The sequence below is a fragment of the Argiope bruennichi genome, chromosome 1 (assembly GCF_947563725.1).
Source record: "Argiope bruennichi chromosome 1, qqArgBrue1.1, whole genome shotgun sequence".
Classification (NCBI taxonomy): domain Eukaryota; kingdom Metazoa; phylum Arthropoda; class Arachnida; order Araneae; family Araneidae; genus Argiope; species Argiope bruennichi.
In genome coordinates this window covers 120,946,824-120,973,372 of record NC_079151.1, presented here as the reverse complement: position 1 = coordinate 120,973,372, position 26,549 = coordinate 120,946,824, and the positions used below count along the sequence as shown (strand labels likewise).

General features: G+C 31.7%; 1 protein-coding gene across 5 annotated transcripts in view; it reads right to left on the bottom strand.

Annotated features, from left to right (window-relative positions):
• LOC129967812 (teneurin-m-like) overlaps positions 1-26,549 on the bottom strand; it is a 603,259-nt gene that overhangs the window by 39,910 nt on the left and 536,800 nt on the right. For all 5 annotated transcript variants that reach the window (XM_056081934.1, XM_056081917.1, XM_056081925.1 and 2 more), the window contains 2 exons: positions 17,865-18,146; positions 5,197-5,403 (listed from right to left, as the gene is read on the bottom strand). In XM_056081934.1, the coding sequence (XP_055937909.1) occupies positions 5,197-5,403; positions 17,865-18,146 (489 nt within the window). The remainder of the gene's footprint in view (positions 1-5,196; positions 5,404-17,864; positions 18,147-26,549) is intronic.

Sequence of the window (26,549 nt, the reverse complement as noted above, 5' to 3'; positions counted from 1 at the left end):
GCTTTTTATCAATAAACTGACAGTTACATGCCTGTAGCTTTGCTTTCTTTTTATTTAAAACTGAGTAATCAATTATTTTAACTAATTTAAAATTATCAGTAAATTCAATTGTTATAATAAAAAAATTTTAAAGGTTCAAAAAATTTATTTTAAAAAAACCCAACGAAATTGTTTTTAAAAAAACCGTTTTCATTTGTACAGTAAAGCTTCTCATAAACTTTCTCGTTTATACAACATTTCATCAAAACCTAATATATTTCATTCATTACAGTGCGAAACACTGGTTATTCATTTTTCCTTTCCTAAAATATGCATTTTGTGTGTGTGTGTGTGTGTGTGTGTGTCGGTCACTATCTTATTAATATCACAATCTCAGTATAATTCACAACTGATAACCCGATAGAAAACACATTGTCTTTTGATTACCGAGCGAGGATAAAGATGAAAAACATAAAAATGCTGTTCCATCTTCTAATAAAGACGGGATGCATTCTGTAAATCTTCAAATTCATTTTGTTTATCAGGATACTAATGCAAGAATGTTCAATGCACTTATGTGGATTCCAAATGCTGTATTTACTATTCAAAAGCAATCAAAAGATGATAGAAAATTCTTTTAATTATAGACCAATCTGCATATAGATTAAAAAGTTTAAAGTAAGTAATGAATAAATAATTTTCTATGTAATTAAGAAAATTAAGTAAAATGTTTTCAATATTTGCGATAACTATTTAAATTTAAAATTTATTATTTGCTAGTAGTTATATATTAGTAGTTATATAGTAGTATCTTTAAATCTTTAAAATTAATACTTTTAAATAAATTTGCAATTGTAGCATTGGATTTTAAACAATCAGTAATTCATTGAAATTTCAATAAAATTTTTTTTAACGTTCACGATGTTATTCGATATTCTGAGTGCCGACCAATGCCTTGAAATATGGTAACAATGCCATGCGCATTTTATGCTAATGAAAGAACGGCTTTGCATGCCTAATGGACAAGCTGCTATCGCATTAGCACTTTTTTTGAAAAATGATATTCTTTTATAGAATCCTATCGCACTAAAGATAAACTTCTCAAATTTGCCGATTTTGATTGTAATATTCTCACAATTTTTCAATAATTGAAGAGATAAATTATATTTGTAGCGAAAAGGAAAATAAATCATGATTACCTTCACAGAAATGAAATTTGGATGATTTCACAATTCATACCATTTTTCAAGTTTGATATACGCATATTTTCTATTTCTATATTTATAATAGTTGAATATATATCTCACTTTTAAAAACGATAGACAATAATTTCGACTGTTTCAAAATCTGAAAAATTAGCTAAATAATATTCTCGTAAGATAATTAAGCGTCTTATTTTAAAAAATTTCGATGGAATATCCAAAATGAACTCATTTTCTAAATTGAATCTCGGAAACAATATTTGCTCATTAAATTAAACATCTCCACAGTTACCTTTAGCTATCAAAATCCTTTGTTGAAATGAGCAGAAATAATCGAATACAGAATTTTATAAACTTAATACTCTTTTAACCAGAAAAACAATGAAAACACTCTATATTTAATCAGCTACCACCAATAATTAAATGTAAACTAACAAACAGAATCTGAATGGTACAAAGCTACATTCCAAACTCGTCTTCAAGACATTCTTTTGTTCTCGTACGAAGAGCAACGGAAAAAAAATAAAAGAATAACTTTTCTCATTCATCGAGTTTGTCTAGCAAGACCATTTCAGAAAACCATAAGATATTTTCTCATTCCAGTGCCTTCAAAAACATCAGAAATGAATTTTTCAGATAGATACGATTGACAACATTTAAATGAAAAGTTCATTGCTGTGATCTAAATTAGTCTGAATTTCGATAACTATTCATGACTTAGTTATAACTATTCATCTCTCGTTCACGCAATTCATCTAAACAGAGAAATGTCAAAAAGAAAGAAATTGGAGTTGAATACATTCGGCAGAGCTGTGTGTTCCGTGAATGCATTCGAAAGGGGAAGGGGGGAAAGGGGCGATTGAAGACAAATAGATGCATTCCAGAGTCGAATCACAAAAGAGCTTGAGAACGAAGAGGGAGGAATTTTCATTTTCAAGAATGAAAGGAAATACTGGTGAAAGCAGGGAACAAATTGAAGGCCCCGAAAAGGCGATTAGTATCGTAAAAATTTGCTCCCTTTGCGTGCAAAAGTATTTACTAATGGATTTTCAAAATGAGAAGAATGCGATAATGATTTTTCAAAAATTTTTCTTTAGAATTTTCCTTCGTTCACTCCCGAAAGCATTTCGTCGGACTTTTCATTAGAAGTAGATTCTGTGGTTAGTTTTTCGTAAATTGAATAGAATCCTGTGTTTATGTCTCCGCGGATTTATCTATTTGAAGAATACAGCTCTATTTTTAAATTTTATTTTGTATCGATTCTGAAGTCACTTTTTAACAGAACCATAGAAGATGTACAGCTTTCAAAGATTCAAGCTTATAGAAACATCTCCAATCCCAACAAATGGAAGAATATTACGTAATTACGGCATAAGAACAATACTTTAAAAAAATAATATACAACTCAGTTTACTTGCGATCAAACACTCTTTTTAAAACATCCATTACTTAACAAAATTGAGAAATTTGTGTCTGGCTATACAGAAACAGTTAAAATCAAAATGTCCCTTTTCAGAGTATTAGAACGAAAATATTCATTCTCAAAACATTAGAATTAAAGCATCAGCTTTTGGGATGTGTAGAGAAAAAGAAAGTTTGACATCGTAAGAAGGTCAGATTTTGTAATATAAATTTAAGAATACAAGTGTAAGTGTAGTCATAAAACGGCTATTCTGCCCCGCCTGTAGACATTTGGATAATTTGAATGACCGGAATGCCGCGACAGTCGACAGGAATTATGGTTGAATCCTAAGGCCCCTTTCCCATGGTCATGTGTGTTTGCTTTAGGTGCATTTTGTCCTCCTTCCCTCACATTTGTGGTTATCCGGGGCTCTTTGATTTCTGTTCATTTTCCCGACAATTTGCGGAACTCTCAAGACCAAGGATCACAAGTGAGAATGGTTCTAAGATGGGTCAGATGGCAGATGTACGACCATCAACGACAACGGGCCATGGGCTTAAAGGCCTCACCGGTCATGGTACAACTCCTTCCGTCAGAGGCACTTCTCGTCAGCGGTAAAGGGTAACGAACATCATTTCATTTTTATGCCCACCAGTGTAGCGAAAACCAATCAACATGCCGGAAGCTCCTCATTCTCATTTTTTAATTACCTTTAGAGGAAGGAGGTAAATGGGAAAAGTATCTTGTAAAAAGAACTATTTTTCAATTCTTACTATTAGCTCACATTCTCTCTATATATTATATCTTGTTCAACTTTTCAATCGTTAATAAAATACTTTTTACTCATCCACTCAAGTTCAAATACATTTTTTAAAACTTGTAGTGGATGACACTTGATGTTAATAGAGTTTTTGTTCAAATATTAATTAATTAAATAAATTTGTCCAGTAATTTCTATTTGGTCGCCAAAGTCACCAAATCCATCGCAATATCGCCAAATGGTCGCCAAGCTCTATTTTGCCACTTAATATTGTAATTATGTCATATGTATATACATATTTATATTAATTGTAATTATTTAATAAAAAGTAATTAAAATAAATTTTCTTTGTTGTCCTAAGTAGGAATTGACTTAAAATTTCTTTTATATATATTACTTGTTTTATACTTGGAAATTTTTGTATATAAGAATTTAACTGGCATTTGGGAAGTTACAGTAATTCTTTAGAATATATCACCTTCCTACATCTCTTATTCACAATTAATAAAACTTCATGACTATTTACTGAAGTAATTATATGATAAGGATTGAGTTATGGGTCCTTTTATTTTTAGACTCTATTCCCAGTTTTGCTAACGTAACAATTATGGAATTATTTTACGTCATCTATTACCTCATAGAAACATATTCCGATTCAGTGTACTTCTGTATTGAAAACTAGATCCTCTGTGATTGCATAACAAAACAAACAATTAATTCATCATATTTATTAGGTTTTGACATTAGATAACAATTAATAATTGAGAAAATTTTCTACATTTTATAAAGGTGCCTTTATGTTTTCGTTACTACAGTAATTAAAGGGAATACCTATAAATGTCTTGAAAACACAACCAAAGATGAAAAATTAAGTACAATTCAACTTAAAATTGCGAATGTTGTTTGTACTTAACCGAATAATAATAAAATGATTATTATGTCAAAAAATCTTATGTTTATTCAACAAAACGTTTTATTGATGCAAAACACCTGTATAAATTTAGCTACATGCATTTTCAAAATCCTGAATGTGTTTAATATCACAAAATGCATGATTTTGCAAGTGATTCTACTTCTTATAATAAAATTTTGTGTACTTTTTTAAGTATAACTTTTGACATAAAGCATTTTACAAGGAGAAGTCAAAAAATAAAGAGACTTTTTCAATTTATCTTTCCGGGGTTTAGTAACATAACTAGTATCCAGCCCTGAGTTAGTGTTGTCGGCAACACATCTATGCAATGTGTCAATCTTATTCCGCTTTAATCGTTGGAGTGTAGCAGACCATTAAATATGGTAGTTCCTTTGTCGATCTGCACCAAGGAGGAAATAAGAGAAGTGATTCGAATTTTGCTTGCGTAAGATGCTAAACCTGAGGAAATTATTCGTCGAATGCAAGCCCAATCAAATCCAAAATCTGCGAAAAAGGTATCATCCTGCAGCAAAATAACGCTCGGCCATATTCTGTCCAGTGGATGGCCGATTAAGGAGTTGGAATTCGAAGTGCTGGAACACCCGCCATACAGTCCAAACCTGGCAAATTAATTTTCATATGTTCATATGACGAGGTCATTGATGTGGTGCAAAAATGGTAACAGAAACAACCGATAACGTTTTTTTTTCAACGGAATCCAAAAACTTATGAAATATTGGGAAAAGTGCATTGAAGTCTAAGGTAGATATGTAAAAAAATAATGTATGTTTCATTTTTCTATCATTAGAATAAATGCACCTTTTCTGAAATGTCCCTTTTCTGTTTGACTCTCCCTCGTAATATGTCATTGACGGTATCAGCTATGCCACACATTCTTCGAAAAAATGATAAAATTGAAGAAGAGGAATAAAATACTCACCTCCTGGTATGAATATAGAACCCGAAGGCGTTCGGGCCAAACAAGAAGAGAAGTCTTGATCATTTTCTCTTAACTGGTTCTCTGGGCCATTGTCTCCAGAGTTAAGAGCATTGTTGTTGGCCCCTAAATTTTGAGGTCCCTTGCCACCGGGTTTACCCATTGATAGCTTGTGTGAAGTACCTAAGCCTGGAGTATTGTCCATCAATCCTGTAATATAAAGAATTTAACTGAAAACTTTCTTTACAATAAAAAAGGTATTTTTTATTTGTTTTTTTAATTCTCTTATACATAGTATAGAGAGAGTATAGTAATCGTGAAGAAATTCGGACTCGAGACTGACGAATCTCAACGTTTCAGACCTCCTCCAGTTCGGAAAACCAAATTTTTGGAAAATATCTGCCAGTCTGTTTGTCTGAGATAAAGATGATTTCGGTGATAGCAGTATGTCTGTGATAATTTTGATATTGATGGATGAAGTTTGATTGATGTCTTTGTACCAAATTTTTAGATTTCAATCAAACTTTGAGCAAAATCCATTCAGAGGATGTCTGCCTGTCCGGTTGTTCCAATATACTTTAACATGATATAATTACAAAATGGAGAGAACAATAGAGATACAATTCAATATACAAAATTAACATCTATAATCTAGACAAGTTTTAAATTTTGAGCTAAATCCACAAAGGGCGTCTGTCGGTCTGTGCTTTCAGAAAGAAACATATAAATGTGATAATTCAAAGACGCAGTGACTTAAATATATCAAATTTGGCATGGAAGACTGTGACTACAATTGGAGTTCTGTGTAAAATTTTTGTTTCAATCAGTTGTGAAAAATGAGGGTAAAACAAAAATTCGATTTTCGAATACTTTCGAGAGATTAATCGCCAAATAAGTCGCCAATGATAACGCAATAGATTCAGTAAAAATGCTATAGTCTCGTTAAACATTGACATATTGCGATTATTGTATGCCAATGCCATGTAAAAGAGTACATTGATATATACTTACTAGAGAGTATGCGAGAAAGCTTTTGGGGGACCATTCGAACTGGTTTAAATTGGAAATAGATACTTCAGGCTACAAAAGTTTTAAATTTGACTAAAAGTGTATCGTGTCGATTATAAATTTAAAATAGTATGCTCACTTTATACGCATTTAGAACGTCACCATAAGACATTGGGATTTCACATGTCCCTTTAACAAAATGAAATTATCGTATTTATTTCGGCCGTGATTCAATTTTTATATTATAAAAACTCTGTTCTACACTCATGTCCATAAAATAACGATAATTCAGAGTCGCGCGGAAATCGAACTCTGTAACTATACACATCTTCAAAAATTATATGAAAATTACAGGAAGCCACCAGATGACATCGATAGTACGTCACAATGAAAAGAGTGTAAGAGAGTGATGTATAAAGAATACAGGTAAAGAAGTAAAAGTGTTTGCAAGCACTTTATAAGCCTTTCTGGGCAATAACCGCATAGGTATGACACAAAGGTTGCATTTGGAGAATTTTTTACGTGGTAGAATTATCGGCCGTCTGGAATGTGGGTGTACCCACCTGGAAGTATCCGAGGAACTTGAAATCGTCCAGAGTGTCATCTCCAGGCTTTGGCAACGATTCCAAGATGATGGTAATGTGAGTAGACGTTGCAGCACAGGTCGCCCCCGAGTTACAACGCCGCATGTGAACCGGTATTTGGCTATTACTGCCAAAAGAAACAGACGAAGCAGAGCATCAGATCTATCTCGTCAGCTCTCTTCAGCCACTGGTACGACAGTTTCAAGGCATACCATGTATAGACGCTTAAGGCAGATTGGTCTATATGCTCGTAGGCCTGTCAGATGTGTTTCACTTACTGCAGCTCACTGTCGCCTGCGGTTAGCCGGGAGTAGAGAGCATGCATTGTGGACACCGCAACAGTGGGCTTGTGTGATGTTTTCCGATGAGTCCAGGTTTAGCTTGCAGCCTGAATTCCGCCATATTTTCATATGGAGTGCGCCAGGTACCATTACCACCAAGAGAACATTATTGAATGACACCGTTACGGTGGTACAGGATTGCTTATTTTGGGGAGGAATTATTCTGTGTTCAAGAACTGACCTGCATGTTCAACTTGAAACCATGACAGGCGAAATCTATCGGATCGTCATTCTGGAATAACATGTACGTTTGTTTCGGGACGCCATTGGCGTAGAATTCGTGTTTATGGATGACAACGTCCGTCCTCACTGTGCAAGCATCGTAAACGAATGCCTTCGATCGGAGGATATCACCCGTATGGACTGGCCCGCATTCTCAACGGACTAGAATCCAGTAGAGCATGTGTGGGACATACTTGGCCGACGAATTGCAGTCCGTCAACCACCTCCTACATGTCTATCGGAACTTCAGAGAGCATTGCTTGATGAGTGGTGTAATATTCCCCAAGATCAGATCGATAGTTTGATACTCAGAATGCCTAGGCGTTGTACGGACTGTATTGCATCATGTGGGAAACATACTATGTATTAACCATCATACCAACCATGTAATATCGGTTTTTGTAAATCGGTTTTTTTTTAATAATTAATCGCAATTTTTATTAATGATATCAAACCTATTGCATCTTTTTTGCTCTTTACCATTTGTTTAATAATTAGGCTTTACAAATAAGTCACATTTGTTTTGCTTCTAACTCTTTCTTTTACTGAATTTGCATTATCCTTAATTTGTGGACATGAGTGTAGTATGAAATAACTATCAGTATATTGTATCAGTATATTGTATAACATAAGGTCAATTCATGCCTAAAATGCTGCACTCATATATTCATTATAATCCTATGATAACCGCACTCTTGGATGCGCTTTAACTTCATTTTTTCTTATGATGTGCTTTATGATATACTAGTACTAACCACAAATACAAGATATACATTTGGTGCGATCTTACATTTTGTCTTATGTCCTTCATTATATACTAGAACAAAACGCAAATACAAGATGTATAGTTGGTGCATCTAACTTCATTTTGTCTAACGATTAGCTTTATAATATACTAATATATACCGAATATACAAGTTATTAAGTTGGTACGATCTAACTTCGTTTTGTATTACGATGTGCTTCATGATATGCTAATACAAAACGCAAATACAAACATATCGGCGTTTCTATCTTTCATTTTGTCTTACGATTAACTATATGATATGTTAATACATATCGAAATTACAAGATATTATATTGGTTCGATCCAACTAAATTTTGTCTTACAATGTACTTTATGACATGCTGGTAAAAACCGCAATAGTTGGTGCGACCTTTCATTTTGTCTTACGATCAGGTTTATAATTTACGAATACATATCGAAAATGCAAGATATCAAGTTGGTTTCGATCTGACATCATTTTGTCTTACGATGTGCTTTATGATACACTAGTTCAATATATTCAATAAATTCTAAAATTAACTTGGTGTTTTTAAAGTATGAATCATGTGAATCTGAACTTAAGTCGCTCAGAACCAACATGGTTAAGTCCCAAAAACATAGACTGAGAAAACTAACGTTTTAAAAATAATTTATAATCATTAATTAATGAATGCTGATGTAAAAACATGGAACAACGAGTAAATCCTTTAATAACTAAAAAGAATATAATTAATTCCATTAAATTCCCAAAAAGAAAAATCAAAGAATGGATTATATCTCATTGGCATCTGAGTTTCTTCCTATGGTAAGATTATATTCAATGACAATAAACGAGAAAGAACTGGACAAAGCTATCATTTGAGCCAATTATTTTTTTAAAAAATTTCACTTTTCTGACTATTAAAATATAAGAATACATTATAACAAACTGATGTTTTCGCATAATGGAGCTGCTTATTTAAATAATAATACGATACACACAATTGAGATACGATTTTTCAAAACGTGTTTAGTAGAATTAAATTAGATTGATAAATTTGTCGGTCCTCTTACCCCTTGATATTAATCGAAGGAAGACTCGCTTTCACATCCCTCTTCATAATGTCACCGACTTTATTCGCAGAAGAAATAGCCTTGACGACATAATTGTCACCGTTAGGCGGTCACAGTTTCTTTTTATTGCCTATCAAATTTTCGCTTTCTAAGAGTCGCCCGGTGACTATATAATTCTTCTACATGACAAAAGCTTACAGATGTAACTGTTGCAGATAATATTAAATTGATAGATTTATAGTTAATTGCATTGATTAATTGATTAATTAGATTGTAGATTAGATTGTTAGATTGATAATTTCTCAGTGCTCTCTTTCCCCTTGATGTTAATCGAAGCAAGACTCGCTTTCACATCCCTCTTGATGATGTCACCGACTCTATTTGCAGAAGAAATAGCCTTGACGACGTAATTGCCACCGTTAGACGGTCACAGTTTGTTTTTAATGCGAATCAAATTTTCGCTTGTTAAGAGTTGACCGGTTAATGTGCCATTTTTTATATGATAAAAATATACAGAAACTACTACAATTGCTACATATAATATTTTTATTGATTTATTTATATAGGATAAAATTCTTTTGCACACCGCTATTATGTAAAACGAGTTTACATTTGAAAGTTATAAGTGTAGAAAATGAATTTATCTTTTGATTAAAAGAATTAAAAACTATTTCAAAATATATCGTAATTGTAAAATATATTGAGCTGATAGGATTTAGCCGAGTTTAGATAGTGCCACATACATTTTTACTTTCTCATATGCATAGTATGCAGTAATCGTTAAAAAATTTTTAACTCGAGATTTTGAAGAGTCAGCACGTTTCAGATCTCTCTGAGTTCAAGAAACTCATTTTTTGAAAATGTCCGTCTGTCTGTGAAAAAGATAATTCAAAAACACTTTGAGCTAGATGGTTGAAATTTGGTATATAGTCTTTACACACAAATTTGCAGATTTCTATCGAATTTTGAGTAAATTGTTTTGAAAGGAAGTTTGTCTTTCTGGCTGTTCGAATGTAAGTTAACACAGTAACTACAAAACGAAGAGAGCTAGGTTGATAAGATTTGGTATACAGATTTAACATGTATAGTATAGACACCTGTCAAATTTTGAGGCAATTCCAACTATGGATTGTTTATCTGTTGGTCTGTATTTTCAGAAACGTGAAAATGCGATAATTCGAATACACAATGACCTAAATATATATGAAATTGGGTATTGTAGCGAAAATTCTTTCCAATCTGCCTTTGGCTACTTGGCGAACATTGACTGGCAACCCTTCATAACGGAAAACGAGCTTTTCAAGAATTCTTCAGTTTGTGTGTGATTCCCTTGAGTGCATGCGGTAACCCAATGTTTACTTTCTGGTTATAATTGTTTTATAGTGTTGGTTAGTTAAAATTTATTTCAAATATTGCTTAACTAATTCCGATAGTATGTGCCTTCAAGTGCAAAATGTCATTAACGGCAAGTCAGGGATTAAACGCCAAAAAACTCGCCAACGACCACACGATAGATTCAGTAAAAATGCTAAATTCTGGCCAAACTTTTCTGTTTCGTAACTATTGTACGCCAATGTCAAGCAAGATGTTCTCTGGCATGACAAATTTATTAGATGGTATGTTAGAAAGTTTCGGGGATCACTTCCGCTGGTTTTCCCAATTACTTTTGAAAATGATTTCGTCTGCTTTTGATATTAAATAGAATCCTCTTTCTTTTACTTTCAAAAACTGAAGAATGTCACGTGATTAAATATTTGATGAAACAATGAAAACGAATTGAATTTCAACGTAACAATATATTATATCGTAGAAAATTAGGACATTTTTTTAAAAAAATTGTCAAAATTTAGAAACAATATACATGATTATTAAATTGAAATCATTAAAAAAGATTTTAAAAAAAATTTGGAACGATGTAAAATTTATTTTTGTAAAATAATATTTTCTGAAATTTAGCTTAATTTTTATTTAATAAAGCTTATAAATTATAAAAAAATATTAAAATTATAAAAAATACGGTCTATAGTGCACATTTCACCCGTTAAGGTATATATGTACCAAATTTGGTAGCTGTATATCAAACATCTACACACACGCGCGTACTTTCATCTTTATTATTATTAAAGATTATATTTGTTCGTATATAATATTACCAAAGTAAATGAATTCTTCATTTGTTGTGTAATCCATTCAATCCTCACTAACCACAATAAAATGATTTAAACATTTTTCTCAAACATATCATTTCTAAAAACAAGATTGTTACTTAGAAAGATGGTTTCTTACAATTTTTTAAAAGGATACATTCCTTTTTACTTGATTGAGTTTGTAAGTCTGTTATATGCCATTTTATTTCAACAATGTATGAATTGATGTTCCATATCCAACAATTGTATGTTTCACATAAATTTTTTATTTCGATTTATTTTATGACACGGGCAATTTATATATTTCTTTCACAATCGGTCCATTAACTTCAGTATCTGTAACACATTACGTCCCATTTAATATACTATCAGTTCTTTAATATAGCTTTGACGGTAAATCAAACGATGTAATTGTGTTCAGCCAAAAAGAACCGAAAGGTGTTTTTTTCATTGGTTTGTGTATTACAAATTTATAATACATGTATAGTTAAAGAGATAGGGTGAACGATATTTCCTTTCACCTTCAAAAAATTACGAAGCATATTTTCCTGTCATATGACCATCGATTTTGAGTCATTTATAAATAAATAATAAATTATTCCGATATTAATTAAAGGGACTGAAGACGGTAATGTCAAATTGAGGCTTTAAATAATCACTCTTTTTTTCCTTAGATTTTGAAAAACAGAAAATGGAAGTTACAATTAACTTCGGGTTTCTGGGAACGAGTTTCATTTTATTGCTATAGATACAGGATCAAAATTTCAATTTAGTTCTATTATCAACAAGTTTTGAGTAACATTAGATTTATTTTAAGACGGGCATTGGTTGAATAACGAAGACGACAATTGGACCAGTAACCTCCGGCTCCAAACATACCAACAGGAAGATTGTTGATCCTCAAAGTCATATTTAGTGTATATTTCTCTTTCATACGCAACCAAACTTTGATGAGATCGGATTTCGAACATTGGAACTCACCGACCTTGAAACCAAAATTTTGCCACCCGTGAAAAGCTCAGAGCAATACTTGAATGGTACTACACGCTTAACAAACTTCCTTTTCAACATTATTAGTATGGCATTGGAACAAAGACTATGTTTAAGGCTCATTAACTTCACAAACAGGAAAGCCTTGGAGTACTGAGTGCTTTAGCTTCGGTTTGAAAAGTAAACTATTTGATATACCAGGCGTTACGTGAGATTAAAATCCTTTCATGTATACTATTTTTAACATAAAAAATAATTTAAAATGTTATAATAAATAAAATCGTTTTATCTTCAGAAACGATTTTTAAAAAATTAATACATCAATTGAACCAAAAGATTTTTTTAAAAAAAATTAATACATCAATTGAACCAAAAGATTTTTTTAAAAAAAATTAATACATCAATTGAACCAAAAGATTTTTTTTAAAAAAAATTAATACATCAATCAAGCTAAACGATCTTTCAAAAATTAAAACATTAATTGAACCAAACGATTTTTAAAAAATTAAAACATCAATTGTATTTTCGAATTTTTAAAAATTAAATCAACAATGAATCAAACGATTTAAAGAAAATTTCTCCATGAGTTATTAATATTTGTTTATATAAATGTTACAAATTTTGTTTACAAATGCTGATATTATAAAAAAATATTATCTTCATTTGAGCGGTTGACTTAAATTTAGTTTTAATGCCAATGTCAAAAGATGTATGAAAATAAAAAGGAAATATATAAAAATGGTAGAGTGAATTAAAGAGATAAACTTTGAAAAACATACATTTTTTATTAATTTATTATTAAATGAATATTTAAATAATTTTAGCGCTTAGAAATGTTGACAATATTTTTTTTTATTATATTTTATATAATTAATTCACAACTTTTGGTTGAATTTGGCAAAGTTGTTTGGAAGGAGTTGTGGAACATTATATATATATATATATATATATATATATATAATACACATAGCTCCACTGACTCATTTTTATTAAGATAAAGTCTATGAACAACTATCCTTCACTGAAAAATATATAAATTAACTCACTGAGACTGAAAAAAAATAATTAAAATTCTGTTATACCCCTAATAACTGAATTTAACTTTTGAAGTCAGAAAAAAAAAACCCCTTCATCATAAGTATTCTTTTGTCATACATTAAATTAACTGTTGCGGATCAATTTAGTTAGTTCTTTTATATCGATATTCCATTTGACAGCAACGCTAAAACTAATTTGGCAAGAAGCTTGTGATTTTGAACTTTGGTTAGAGGACAAGAGAGACACCTGAACTGGCTCTCCCTCTCCTAATTTCTGCACCACACAAGCAAGAGGAGGTTCGGTCACGAAGTGAGATTTAACGTATACCAGATTTGCATACACGATGGATCTTTAGTGTAATCGGGTCTCGAGCCCAGAACACTCTGGCTCAAAGGTCGAGACTTTACCATTGGGCAACCATAGCCCTTTGTTGTAAATCAGATGCACTCTTATTGGCGCAATAAGTGAGGGACTAACTCAAGTGTCGCTCATATCATTTCATGCCCTATCCATTCCTCGCTTGCCCTCTGTGGCGTGACTAGGGGAAGCAAGGAACGAATAAACGCCCCTAGAAGAGGAAGAGGCAATATTTTTATGCACTTTTCGAATTTAAAACTTTAAGTTGAAGAATAAAACGCAAAGGAAGTCAAAAAATAAATTCGTTAAGCAACTATTAGGATCGATTAAAGAGAAAAAAAATATTAAGTCCGTTTCAAATGATCAGATTTTACAGTTCCGTCATATGAACGTTTCAATCCGTTCCATTGATTGCTTTTAGCCCGTTTCTAGGTTCATAATAGAAAAGATAATTAACTGATTTATATGATTGGTTAAACTATCTTTGTAGTCATTAAGGTTTCTTTTTCCCCCGCAGTTGTGTCTTATTAATATAAGGTTAGAAAAACATTAACATAACATTAACATTAACATAAGGTTTTGAAGCAACAGGGTATTTTGGGAGACGGAATTCATAATTTTCAGATGCAGTCAGATGACAAGAATGGAATATGAGGACCATACCACCTCGAAATATCCGCATTACAGCAAAAAGAGGAAGACATTTTAACCCTTTAATTATGATGCCTGAGTGTTGTTTATGCACCCAATTATTATTTTTCCAAATTTTTAATCTAAAATTAAGTCATCCATAGATGTTATTATATAAAAATGGTCAGAATCATAAACATCGGACACAAAAAGATGTAAACTAATTGAAAAATTGAAAAAAACAATAGAAAGTAATTGATGATGGTTTATAGTTCAAAGAAATATTTTATTGAAAAATTGGAGAACACAAATAAATAGACTTTTCTTTCCTTATAAATTTTATGTGGGTAGCACTGAGTTAATCTGACCTAATTGTGCAAGACATCATAAGATAACACGAGGGTTTTTCCTTAGCTTCATGCCAAATTAAGAATTTACATCGGGTAAATACCGTGAATTTCAGGTCAAGTTTGTTTTAATAGGGATTTTCTTTTATGAACATTAGTACATAAATAGTGTGTATGTATTTATTGCACATTTAAAACTGTCTGTCTAACTTGATTCCCCTTATTGAACAGAATAAATGAAACAGGATGTTCTGATTATTATTTGTTTAAAATACATTTGTTGCAAGACGAATCAAATGTTACAACAAACTATAAGACATGGTTCATAAAAGTGATTTACCCTCATTTTGAGAGATATGTTGTTTTTGTAAATTTTGTTCAGTAGTGGGTTTGGGTATTTTGTAGCCCACATGTAATGTATTTTAGAGGCTCCACTTTTAATAATGCGGTCTATTTTATTTCGCATTCCAACACATTTTTAAATGTTATGATTCCTTTTAGGTTAATATTTTTTTTATTTCATTATCTTTGTAAATATATATTTGATTTATTTACCTATAATGATTTTGTACAGTCCGGAATTCATATTTGTACACAATAGTATTGAAGTGGAAGTTTGGTTTTATGAATTTTATAACTTTAAACGATCAATTCTTGTATATATATAAAAATTTATTTCGTTATATAAATTTATCTTGGAAACGGCTCTAACGATTTGGATCAGATTTTATCTTTAGATAAGGTTTTGCTTTTTAAATTTATCTATCTAGGCATCTTTCCTGAAAAAATACGATTTCACACACACATAAAAACATTTTTTATAACTAACTATTAGGATAAATATATTTAATTTCCACATCGAAAGAGTAAGAACACTATGAATGCTGCGTGTGTTACCGGTGGCCGGTTTGAGTCGCACTTTTTGCTTTATTATTATTATTTTTTTTTTTACTTTCTAAAAATATTTATATTTAATATATTTGCTTCTTAAGTTTATCTATATATGTGTCTTTCCTAAAACAACGCGATTTTACACACACACACACATTTTTTATATAACTATTAAATCCTTTTCCTAACTGCTCTCATGCTTACAATGTCATAGAGCGCTATCTCGGACTCGATTTCACCGTGGTAAAACTGAGTGCAAGTTCAAAAATATGATAGATAAACTGCAAAATGAATAGTATAATATAGCAGATTGTTTAGAATAACATGTTAAACTAAGTGCAGTCATGATTTAAACGACTAGTTTATATGTAGATAAGATTGAAAAATATATGCCGGTGTCCTGGCCTATGGGTATAGTGCCTTCCCCGTGATTTAGGCGTCCCGGGATCGGGCATGGATGTTCTATACCCTGGGTTCTATCTGTGAGGTGCGTGAATGAGCCACCCTGTAAAAAGGGGTTGTGCAAGCGAGTGTGTGCGTGTTTCTTCTTCATACGAGCTAGAAGTCAGACTTCTGCTCTCGGCATGGTTGCTCTTCATCTGTGTTCTATCTGTGAGGTATGTGAATGTGCCCCCACCCCACCCCGTAAAAAGGGGTTGTGCAAGCGAGTGTGTGCGTGTTTCTTCTTCATACGAGCTAGAAGTCAGACTTCTGCTCTCGGCATGGTTGCTCTTCATCTGTGTTCTATCTGTGAGGTGTGTGAATGTGCCCCCACCCCACCCCGTAAAAAGGGGTTGTGCAAGCGAATGTGTGTGAGTTCTTCATATGAGCTAGAAGTCAGACTTCTGCTCTCGGGTGCTCTGGGGTCTTTACCCTCAGAAGCTACTGTGCAAAAACTTGGCTTAAATAGTCAAACGACATAAAAAATTTAAAAAAAAATATGTGATCAGTATGCGATTTGTATCTAAATATTTTCTCAAAAAAAAAAAAAAAGACTTCCGAGCGAAATTTGGTCTTTCAGATATGAATAACTACGTAAGCATAGTGAAACAGACAGAATCCTGATCTTTTACAGTTGATAAATTATTAATATTATCTTAATATTTTATCATTAATATCAGTTATATTTTTTCAAACTTATTTATTACGCACCTTTAAGTTATTTTAAACAATCTGCTTGAGAACCCTTTCAGTCTAGCGGTTGGATGAGTAAGAAATGCTCTTTTCATAGAAAGGAAGTACCGGAGGCAGAAAAGTTCTGTTTCGAAAAGACATTTAAAAAATTAGGGGAGGAAGGGGGGGGGATTTGGTCATCCAGAAAGCCCAAAGAATCCAGTGAGGTCAATTAATGAACATCAATTATGTTGGTTGTCAGAGCGGAATGGTTAGTTTATTGCAGGAGAAAAATTAAGGTATTGGTGTCCTGGCAGAATATAATTCTGTGGTACTGCAGTTATGGCTCAATGAAATATTTAATTTAAGATTTTAATATAATAAATACAAGGAATAATTGACAAACAAAAGTAGTAAATATTTCAACCCCCCCTCCCCCCCCCCCCAAAAAAAAACGGCAGGGAAATTGGGAAAATGTTTTCCTCTAGTTTGATACGCAACTTTATGTTTTTTTAGAGTGCTTAGACGAGTTTCAGACGCCTTTCACGTTTAATATTTTAAAACATTATTTATTTAATACTTCAACGTAAAACAGTTTTTTTTTAATTTGTTAATTTCAATGAATTTTAATTTTCAGAATTTTTTAATTCAATTCAATTTTTCTGAAATGTTTTTGGAATTCTCTAAATAATATTCACTGTAATTTAAATTCGTTTGTTTTTACCGCCACATGCTTTTATGATTTTTGTTCTTATCTCCAGATTTTTAATAAAAATTCCTTATTTTCGAAACAGTCAAATAAATATTTCTTTAAAAAAATCTTTATATTTTTATTATTCTCTACTTTTAATCTCTGATTCATTTAATTATTATTATTATTACTACGGAATAATGTGATTATTTCTAAGTATTACCAGATGGCGCCACTCGTATGAAATCACATTTAAATTGAAATAAAGCCATTAATTGCTGATTAAGTTTGGGATATAGATATTGCATTTTTATCGGAAATCCATAAATTTATAAAATTACAAAATTTTAGTACATTAGGAAATGACAGAAAAAAAAATGATATAAAAATTTTATATTTTCAAATGTTAGAGAAGGCACAACTTATTAATCATAATTAAGCCTCAGAAGCAACATGTGTGACAAGGGGGAGCAAGGAGTGATCGAAGACTTACGTCTGCAAGGTAAAACAAGCGTGCTGTCTCTTGCGAGAGCGACTTCAGATCCTGTGAAGGTGGCGTCCGAATTGATAGCATCTTCGTCGTCCGAAGAATTGGATGAAGAGAGTCCGGAAAGTTGTTGGTGTAGTCGTCTACCGCTGTCCCTGGGTGGATCACAACCCAACATTCCAGGATTCCAGTCCTCCCTGCTGCCGTCCCCCTCCCGGTAGTGGTGACCCGCTTGGTACGGATGCTGTTGCTGTGAGTCCTGAGATTTCTGCTTCGAATTCAAACGTCCTAAGGAGAGGAAATGAAGACATATAAGAACTTAATTTAACAAAATTATTTTTTCAATGCAACATTTTATTATATTTAATAAACTTTCGATGTTTCAGAAAAGATGAATACTTGAATAAGAGAAAACAACTCACTAAAATAAAAGCATTTTTTTTTCTTCTTTTACTTATAGTGCAAATAAGGTTTAATGTAAACCTTTGATTATAAGAATTCGCATTTTATAAGAATTTAGAATGTGCAATTGAATTTTTAACAAAATTATCAGATAAAAAAAAAACGTCTTTTGAATAGTATTAATAGTTTAGTGTTATTTAGTTAATAATATCTTAACGTGAATAATTTATAGTATGATATAGAATCTGTTTAAATTGACTTAATAATGAGTTAAATTGTCGTTGATAATTTTTTTCAAATTATAATTTTAGTTGGAATGTAAGCAAAAAAAAAAAAAAAAAAAAAAAATGTAAGCAAAAAAATAAAAAAGAGAAGAGGGAAAAAAAACCTATTTGAGACCCATTCCCATTTTTTTTCCATTCAAGTAATACTTTAAAAACGTTTAAATATCATATAATAGATCCATGGTTGCATATTTTTTACATTCAATGTACAGATATAGAAAGAAAGAAGCTGAATGTACAGATGGAATGTGTGTATTTTTTTTTTCTCTTTTTCAGTTTGGAAGCAAATTTATTTATTTTTGATTTGTTCTCACCAACAGCAATAATAGCCTTAGTTATATTTACATAACGTTTTGAATAAACGTAAGGAAAATTTTTTAGCTTTAGTCAGATAGCGGTTGTTTTGAATCTTTAATTGTGTTCAAATGACAAGGACGATACCTGAATCTGAGCTCATCCTTAAGTTTTATTCCACATTAGCGAAAATGAATTCCAAAATTTTTTATCTGAACCAGGACAAATCCTTCAGATTTCTTCAGTTGGAACCGGGTTTCGAATTTGAGATCTTCCAACTTGGGAGCTGAAACTTTATCCCCGAGCTATTGTTGGATCTCAATAATAAATAGTGAACTGCAGTTGAAATATCTTTATTTCTTGGAACGTTTATTGAAAAACTTTGAACGTAAATCAGCAAGCTCTTAACTCAACAATCTTTCAACCTTTTTTCTACTTAAGTTAATTTCCAAAACCCCAGTACTCCTTATCACCCTGCCAATACTGATTCTTTCAGTAGTAGCGGGGTGGTCGGCTGTACAAGCAGTCCTAGTTACCATTCTATTAGACAATTTATCAATAAACCAATAGCAATTGGCATACCAACTGTTTTTTAAATGTTTTTTTATATTAATTTCTGTAGCTTTCAGAGCATTTTTGGAAAGGAGCAGCTGCTATGATATCAGAAGTCCTCTCTTCCATATTGCAATTAAAGCACTTAAATCTCTCATTATTCATTTATAAACTTAAAAGCTCTTCCGTATTTGCTAAGTCTTCGAATAGTAATATCCTGAAGTTAAGAGCCATTGAGTTCAGGCACCCCTTCTACCTTATCGCACACGACCTTCAAGCAATTTTTATTACTTAAATTACGCTGGAAAGTCACTGATTTGTATTACAGTCAACAGCAAGTTTCAAACTAAAACTGAAATTAGATGTGCAAAATATGATAATAAATATTATCGGAATAGGCCATTGTTTTATTTTCTACGTTCAATAAATTGTCAAAAACGGGCAAACTTTTCTTAAAAGTTTAGAATTTGAAACAGTTTCTCGACTTAACAAACAACCTCGACTAATTTTTTTTTTTTTTTTTTTTTCAGAAACGAAACAATGAAAGGCTTTTAAATTATACCATATCTTCCGAAAACAGCTCTCGTTTTCCGCTTAATTCCAAATAAATATAAATTTGCGTCAAGAAACCGCCATTTCTTTTCGCTCATAAGTAACGAGACTCTTTAATAAAAGGCCGGTATCTCCCGCCCGAAGAAAAGCAAGCGGCGGAATAACTTAGATTTTAGCATCCACCTTAGCTCAAGATAAGGCCCTCAGTATGTTCGAAAAAATACACCCTGGAAGCCTATAACTGCAGACTGGAGATTGTAAATAACACCGCGGAGGACTGCTTCGTTGCCACCTCTAGGCTACTAAAAGCGCAGTTAAATTATTGATTTAGAACGAGGCGCACTGTAAAATATCGATGACTAAGCGGCTTTTACGATGTCGTGAAAGGACCTGGTTATGGGGATGGGAGTTGAAAAAGAACATCTTTCTCTCCAAGTCCAAAAGAGTTAGGTCTGAAAGTAGAGGATGTAGGGGGGGGGAGGTAGGGTCAGGTTAATTCCACAGATCGTTTGAACACACCCCGAGTTTGTTTTAAGTACACATCCAAGATTTGCTGGGGGAAAGAGCTTGTGATAACATGGGTTATGTATGTTTGTGGAGTCGCCCTTGGGTGCTATTTTAGATGTGGATTTGGAAACGCGTCATTGAATCCTGATGAGTAAAAAGGGTACTGTTGAATATAAATAAGGAGTATTTCGGATGACTTGAGTAAAGTTATTTTAAATTTTCAACATTTGACTGCTGGGAAAAGTCTTGGATGAAAGACATTCAGGAATGTTGAAGAAGTATCGTTGCATAGTTAAACTGCCCAATCTGGAATTCAAATTGATCCTTTCGATGCTGCTTGGGTAATTTTGAATTCTGAGGAGTTAACCTATCTCGTTAAAGTTTGGAAATCACTCTGTACTTCCTCCGATTTCTAATATTCTAATTTTCAGTTTATTTAAGAACTTCGCAAAAGGCGCGTAATTTGTATTTCTGAAGAATAAAAAGTTATATGCATGTAAAAGAGAGTGAATTTCTGTATTGTTATTACTCTTTCGGTGCTTCGACATAAAGCATTATTTTGAGCATAACTGCGACACGATTTTAAGGTCCTTCAAAAATAGATATAACTACAAAGAGAATTTACAAAACCACCATCCTTATCTTGGACAAAGTAGAAAGTGCATGTAAGCTATCAATCAAAATTCAAAGCCATTTCATTAAACCATTCCAAAATTGCATGGAAATACCACTGCGCTTCGTAGAGAAGTTATTGATAATCATTTATGAAAAGTAGAAAAATTTGGTCCAAGGTTTTATACTGAAAATATAATAAATCGCATAGAACTGCATGAGTATATGCTATTAGAAAATGTCTAGTAATGGTTAAGTGCATAATAAACATCACAATTAAAGTATGAAGTTTAGAAAATGTTGAGTAATCTGAGAATTCGGAATTCTGAAGGCTATGCCATTCTATAATTGCAAATGAATAGCACTGGGCTTCTTTGAAAAATTATTTGAAATTAGCTATAATTACATATGAAAAGTAGTAAAATGTGGTCCAAGGCTTTAAATTGAAAATATAATAAATCTTCATGGAACTGTATGACTATATGCAACTAGAAAATGTCTAATAATGGATAAATGCATAATAAATATTACTATTAAAGTATGAAGTTTAGAAAATGTTGAGTAATCTGAGAATTCGGAATTCTGAAGGCTATACCATTCTATAATTGCAAATGAATAGCACTGGGCTTCTTTGAAAAATTATTTGAATTTATCTATAATTACATATGAAAAGTAGTAAAATGTGGTCCAAGGCTTTAAATTGAAAATATAATAAATCTTCATGGAACTGTATGAGTATATGCAACTAGAAAATGTCTAATAATGGATAAATGCATAATAAATATCACAATGAATGTAGAACAGTTTACCCAAACTGTTTTCTCCTAATAAGAAGTAGTTTTCGGAGCTTATTATTAGTATAGATATTATTTCAAGTTTAAATTACTTTAATATATTCGAGCGAGATTTTTTTCTAAAGTTTTTCTAAGCTGAATGATTTCAGAAATAGTAAATTATTTTTAAATAATTTCTCGGTGTAAGAATTGTTTTTACAATGATACGTTTTCGATTGGTTTAGTTTATTAATGTCCCATTTTAAAGCAACACTAGGGCTATTTTGGCACGGACTTCGTAATTTCGAACTGCGGTTACCCGAGTTAGACCCCCTCTCCAAACTTCCATCCCGCACCAACGGGAGGACGTTTTAGATTGGAGAAGTGCTGAGAGTTAAAAAGAAATATGAAAACCAAAACAACTAGAGTAACATTGTATTTGACATCTAAAGTAGACCTGCACAAATCTTAGTGAAGGTATCTTGAAGCCTCTGACTACAATTAAAGAAACATAAACAAACAAGCTGCAAGGGAGGGAGGAGTATAGAAACATAATTAGTCACAGCAGAAACAAATAAAAAAAAACGCTTTGAAAATCATTGTTATATTTAATTATAAACATGTTCAATAATTTACTTTTTTATGAAAAAGTCTTCAGATTTACCGTGTATTTTGCCTCTTATTATAAACTCGTTCTATAAATATCTTCCCATCACATAAAAATTAATAATAAAATAATAACTATTATCAAATAATAAATTTTATAATGATTATTAAAAATTAATAATAAACGCCTAAAGTAGATAATAAATTTGAGCTAAATCAGTAAGACATAACTATGAATAAATTTTACAATTTCAGCAGGGAAAACTATAAGCATTCTCAGCGATTTATAAAACTTATAAAAACCTTTAATTCTGAATAGGTTTACCATTGAATTATTTAAAAAAATGAAAAGATTTACGAAAGCAATAAATTCTTATGACATTACTTGAATAATTTATCTAATTACGGGATATTACAGAGCAAATTTGAAAAAGTAAGTATTAATCTTTTTTAAGAATTTCATCTAGCAGAAATTCAATATTTTGTTTGGGAATAATTCAGATGCGATAATGAAAGTTCCTAATTCAGTGTACAACAATATTTACTTTCAATTTTATGAATTGAAAATAATTCATTTTTCAATTAAAAATCCAATTTAACTTCTTTTTCATTTGATTTTCGTCGCTTTCTACATTTTTTAAAAGCAGGAATTGGGGTGTTGTCCAAATAATCTTAATAGAATTGGATTTCGGACTCAGCAAATTCTAATGTCAAGAATGAATGTAAATATAATTCTGAAAAATTCCTTTGTTTATCTGTTTTTAAAGGCTTTTTATTTAAATGATCTTTTATTTATTTATTTTTGAAGAAAAATGCTTTTAATAATATCTAAAATATTAGACATTTCGGTTTTAATTCTCAAAATTTTCAATTTTCTAAGTTAGTCATAAGAAACGTGGAAGAAAAAAACTAAAAGTTGCATGAATGGCTACTTAAACAGAATTGCTTTCCTTTTATTAAAAGTACTTTTATTTTAAAAAAATTAAGGACAATAAAAATAATTATCAATAGTATATATAACTTTAGAAATATTACTATAACCTATATTTATATAAAAAGTTTGTAATCACTAAATTAAAAATCAAGAGTTGTAAATATCGGAAATAACAATTAATCGATTTTATGGTGAATCATCGTTACTCCGAATAATCGATATTCTCTTTCAGACAGACAGATTCATTTGAAAACGAAATTATAGCCTTGAATACTCATTTAAATTATTCATTTCTCTTTGAATATAAGATTATAGTGAAAGTTGCACTTTATTTTACTGTCATTTTAGAAAACTCAATAGAAACTTGCCAGAACCAATATTAGCAAAGCTAGAGTTATATTTTATTTTATAGCCATTTTTGAAAATTCAATGCATTGCTAAAACAAATGACACTCTGGAAATATAATTTAATTTATAGTTATTGCTAATATAACGATTAACAATTATTTTTGATTCAGAAATATCGATATATCTCTGATATCAAAGCAAATAGACGACGCAATAAACTTCTCCAATCAATTCTAAAACATTAGAAAACAATTTCAATTATGAAGAATGTAATCTACGATACGTGTAGAACAGGATGAAGTAGCATGTTGGGTTTAGAGAACAAGAAGTGAAAGTCCATGTTATAGAAGATAAATGACGCAAAGAAGACAGTTTTCGTTGGAAGGCTTTGGATTACAATAAATACTTAAGGCAGAATATTTGGAAGGCAGCCAAAAAATTTAGCGCGTGCCTCAGCGTAGTTTCCGATCGTAGAAGAAAATCAACAATCAGGGCGCGGTTTTAGCAACCTGATATTATGGTTTAGTTGTACAAGAAATGAATGACTACGAAAAGTAGTTAACGATAATTTAGATTTTCGAAGCACCATTGACAAGAGGACATTAGTTCGTGAGTGCTCTTCATTAGGAATTGGACGATAATTCGAAAATAACAGACCGTGAGCACTTGAATGAGATATTTTAGTTTGGTAATAATGGATTCGGATTCAGAGAAAAAAAAATGACCCTGCATTGGGGAAGTTCGGAAATTCCAATTCTGTAAGTTGTTGTAAAATAGTTTGAAAAAATGTTGATTGTTAACACTGAAAACGATCGAAATATGATTAATATTTCTGTTGGAAAGTTAATAGATAATTTGAAATGAAGGAAGATTTGAGTGTATTAAAGAATTAAGTACTGCTGTTACAGGTTCACGCCCATAGATGGCGTTTCTGTCGCGTGAACCTGTAAGTTTTTGTAAATTCTTTTTTGTATCTTAACGTTTAGTGTAAGAACGATTCTGTGACCGAGACGTGGCACCCAATTGTGAGAGGTGTCCTAGTTTACCTGAAGGGGCACAAAAAATGTGCCCGAAAGTAAAATGGTATTCACCAGACAGAAAGGAGTTTTATTTGAAGAGATTTACAACTGCCATTATTGAAAATAATATAATTATAAATAATAAGAAGAAATTTGTGTTCATTAAAAAAATAAGCTAATAAAACCCTCATCCATAATAGTAATAATTATTTTATAAGATTTTAAAATGCATATAAAAATTGTTCTATAAACTTCATGGGGCTTGTTAGAATTTTATATTTATAAATGTAACGAAAATATAATATTTATTTTTATAACCAATTTTTTGTTTAAATAGTAGAGATGTACATAGATATGATTTTTGAGGTATGATTCAAAACTTAAAATTTTAAAATATTGTTCAAAAGAAACTATTAGGATGGATCGTCTGTAAATCATTGTGGGTATGCAGAGTATGAACATCATTTATAATATAAATATCTTCCTGAACGATGTGTGATATCAAAAATTGTCTATTCCGACCACCCCTGAGGCACACGGAAAAATCTGAAAGACTGAACCGCCACGACAATCTTTTTCTTCTTGTGTATAGCCGACCACCCTGCCACTACTGAACGAAGCAGTATCGACAGGATTTTTTGGGTTCGCACTGCTGTCTTTATCATAACCCATTCATATTACTGGCAAATTCTCTGTACTGGCATCTTCTTCAAGGCGGTTGGCCCTTAGCCACAGGTGATCGATGCCGCGACAACATTGATGGGAATTAAAGTTGAGTCCGAAGGGCCATCACCGGCTAAGGTACAACCTTTCCCGTGGGAAGCACGTTCCATCATCGGCAGGAGCTAGCAACTCCCCCCACCATTTATGCACCCATCCGGGTGGCGAGAACCAATCACCATGCTGGAAGCTTCTCATCCTCATGTCTGAGCTTCCTCCCCCCCCCCCCGATGGGAAATTGATGTGATATGGATATTATCAGACTAGAGGTTTTAGATGCTGTTCTCGTCATTTAACTATTTAAAATTATGAAGGATTTCCAAAATAGAGTTCGTTCAACTTCAAAAAAAGGGACATCAATTTAACAAGACTAAGTATAGAGAATTCGAGCTGATGCAAGAAAAAGAATTAAAGAAACAGAGCATGGGCAAAGTTACTCTTATATATATGTTTGCCTCTGATATCATTAATAAAGAATTTTACATCAATAGCAACAATAATGAAGAATTTTATAATAGTAATTGCTGGAAACAGGGAATAATTTGAAGGTGAACAACATTCCACAAGCCAATAGAATAAAAATTTCATTAAACATATGTCGTTTGCCAATGAAGGTACATCGAATAATTTGCAGTTGAATCATTTTCAAAAGATTCTCCCCCCCCCCCTTATCATGATACTTTGACAGCATCTGTTTTATTCATTTGCAGCTGTAAATGACAGTTGTTTTTAACCTTGAAACAAAAACTGAGCTGTCAAAATGATAAAAAAGTATTGTAATGATTTACACAAGTGGACATTACGTAGATCACAACACTGCATCAGATATCATTTACTGTTTGGAAATCTACGAGGCACATCACATATTATTATGTCACTAAATCGGAAGATGAAAAAAACTGAATCAAAGCATATATTATGTTACGCTTGACAAAGAAAGTTTCAACTAAATTAAAAATAAAATCAAACACAATGCCGCATTGTATGTAATATAACTTTAATGAGTTATTGTATTTAATTATAGTACTACATAGTTGATGTATTGTCAAAGAGTTGTTTTTTCCATATCGAATTTGAAGCATGCGTGA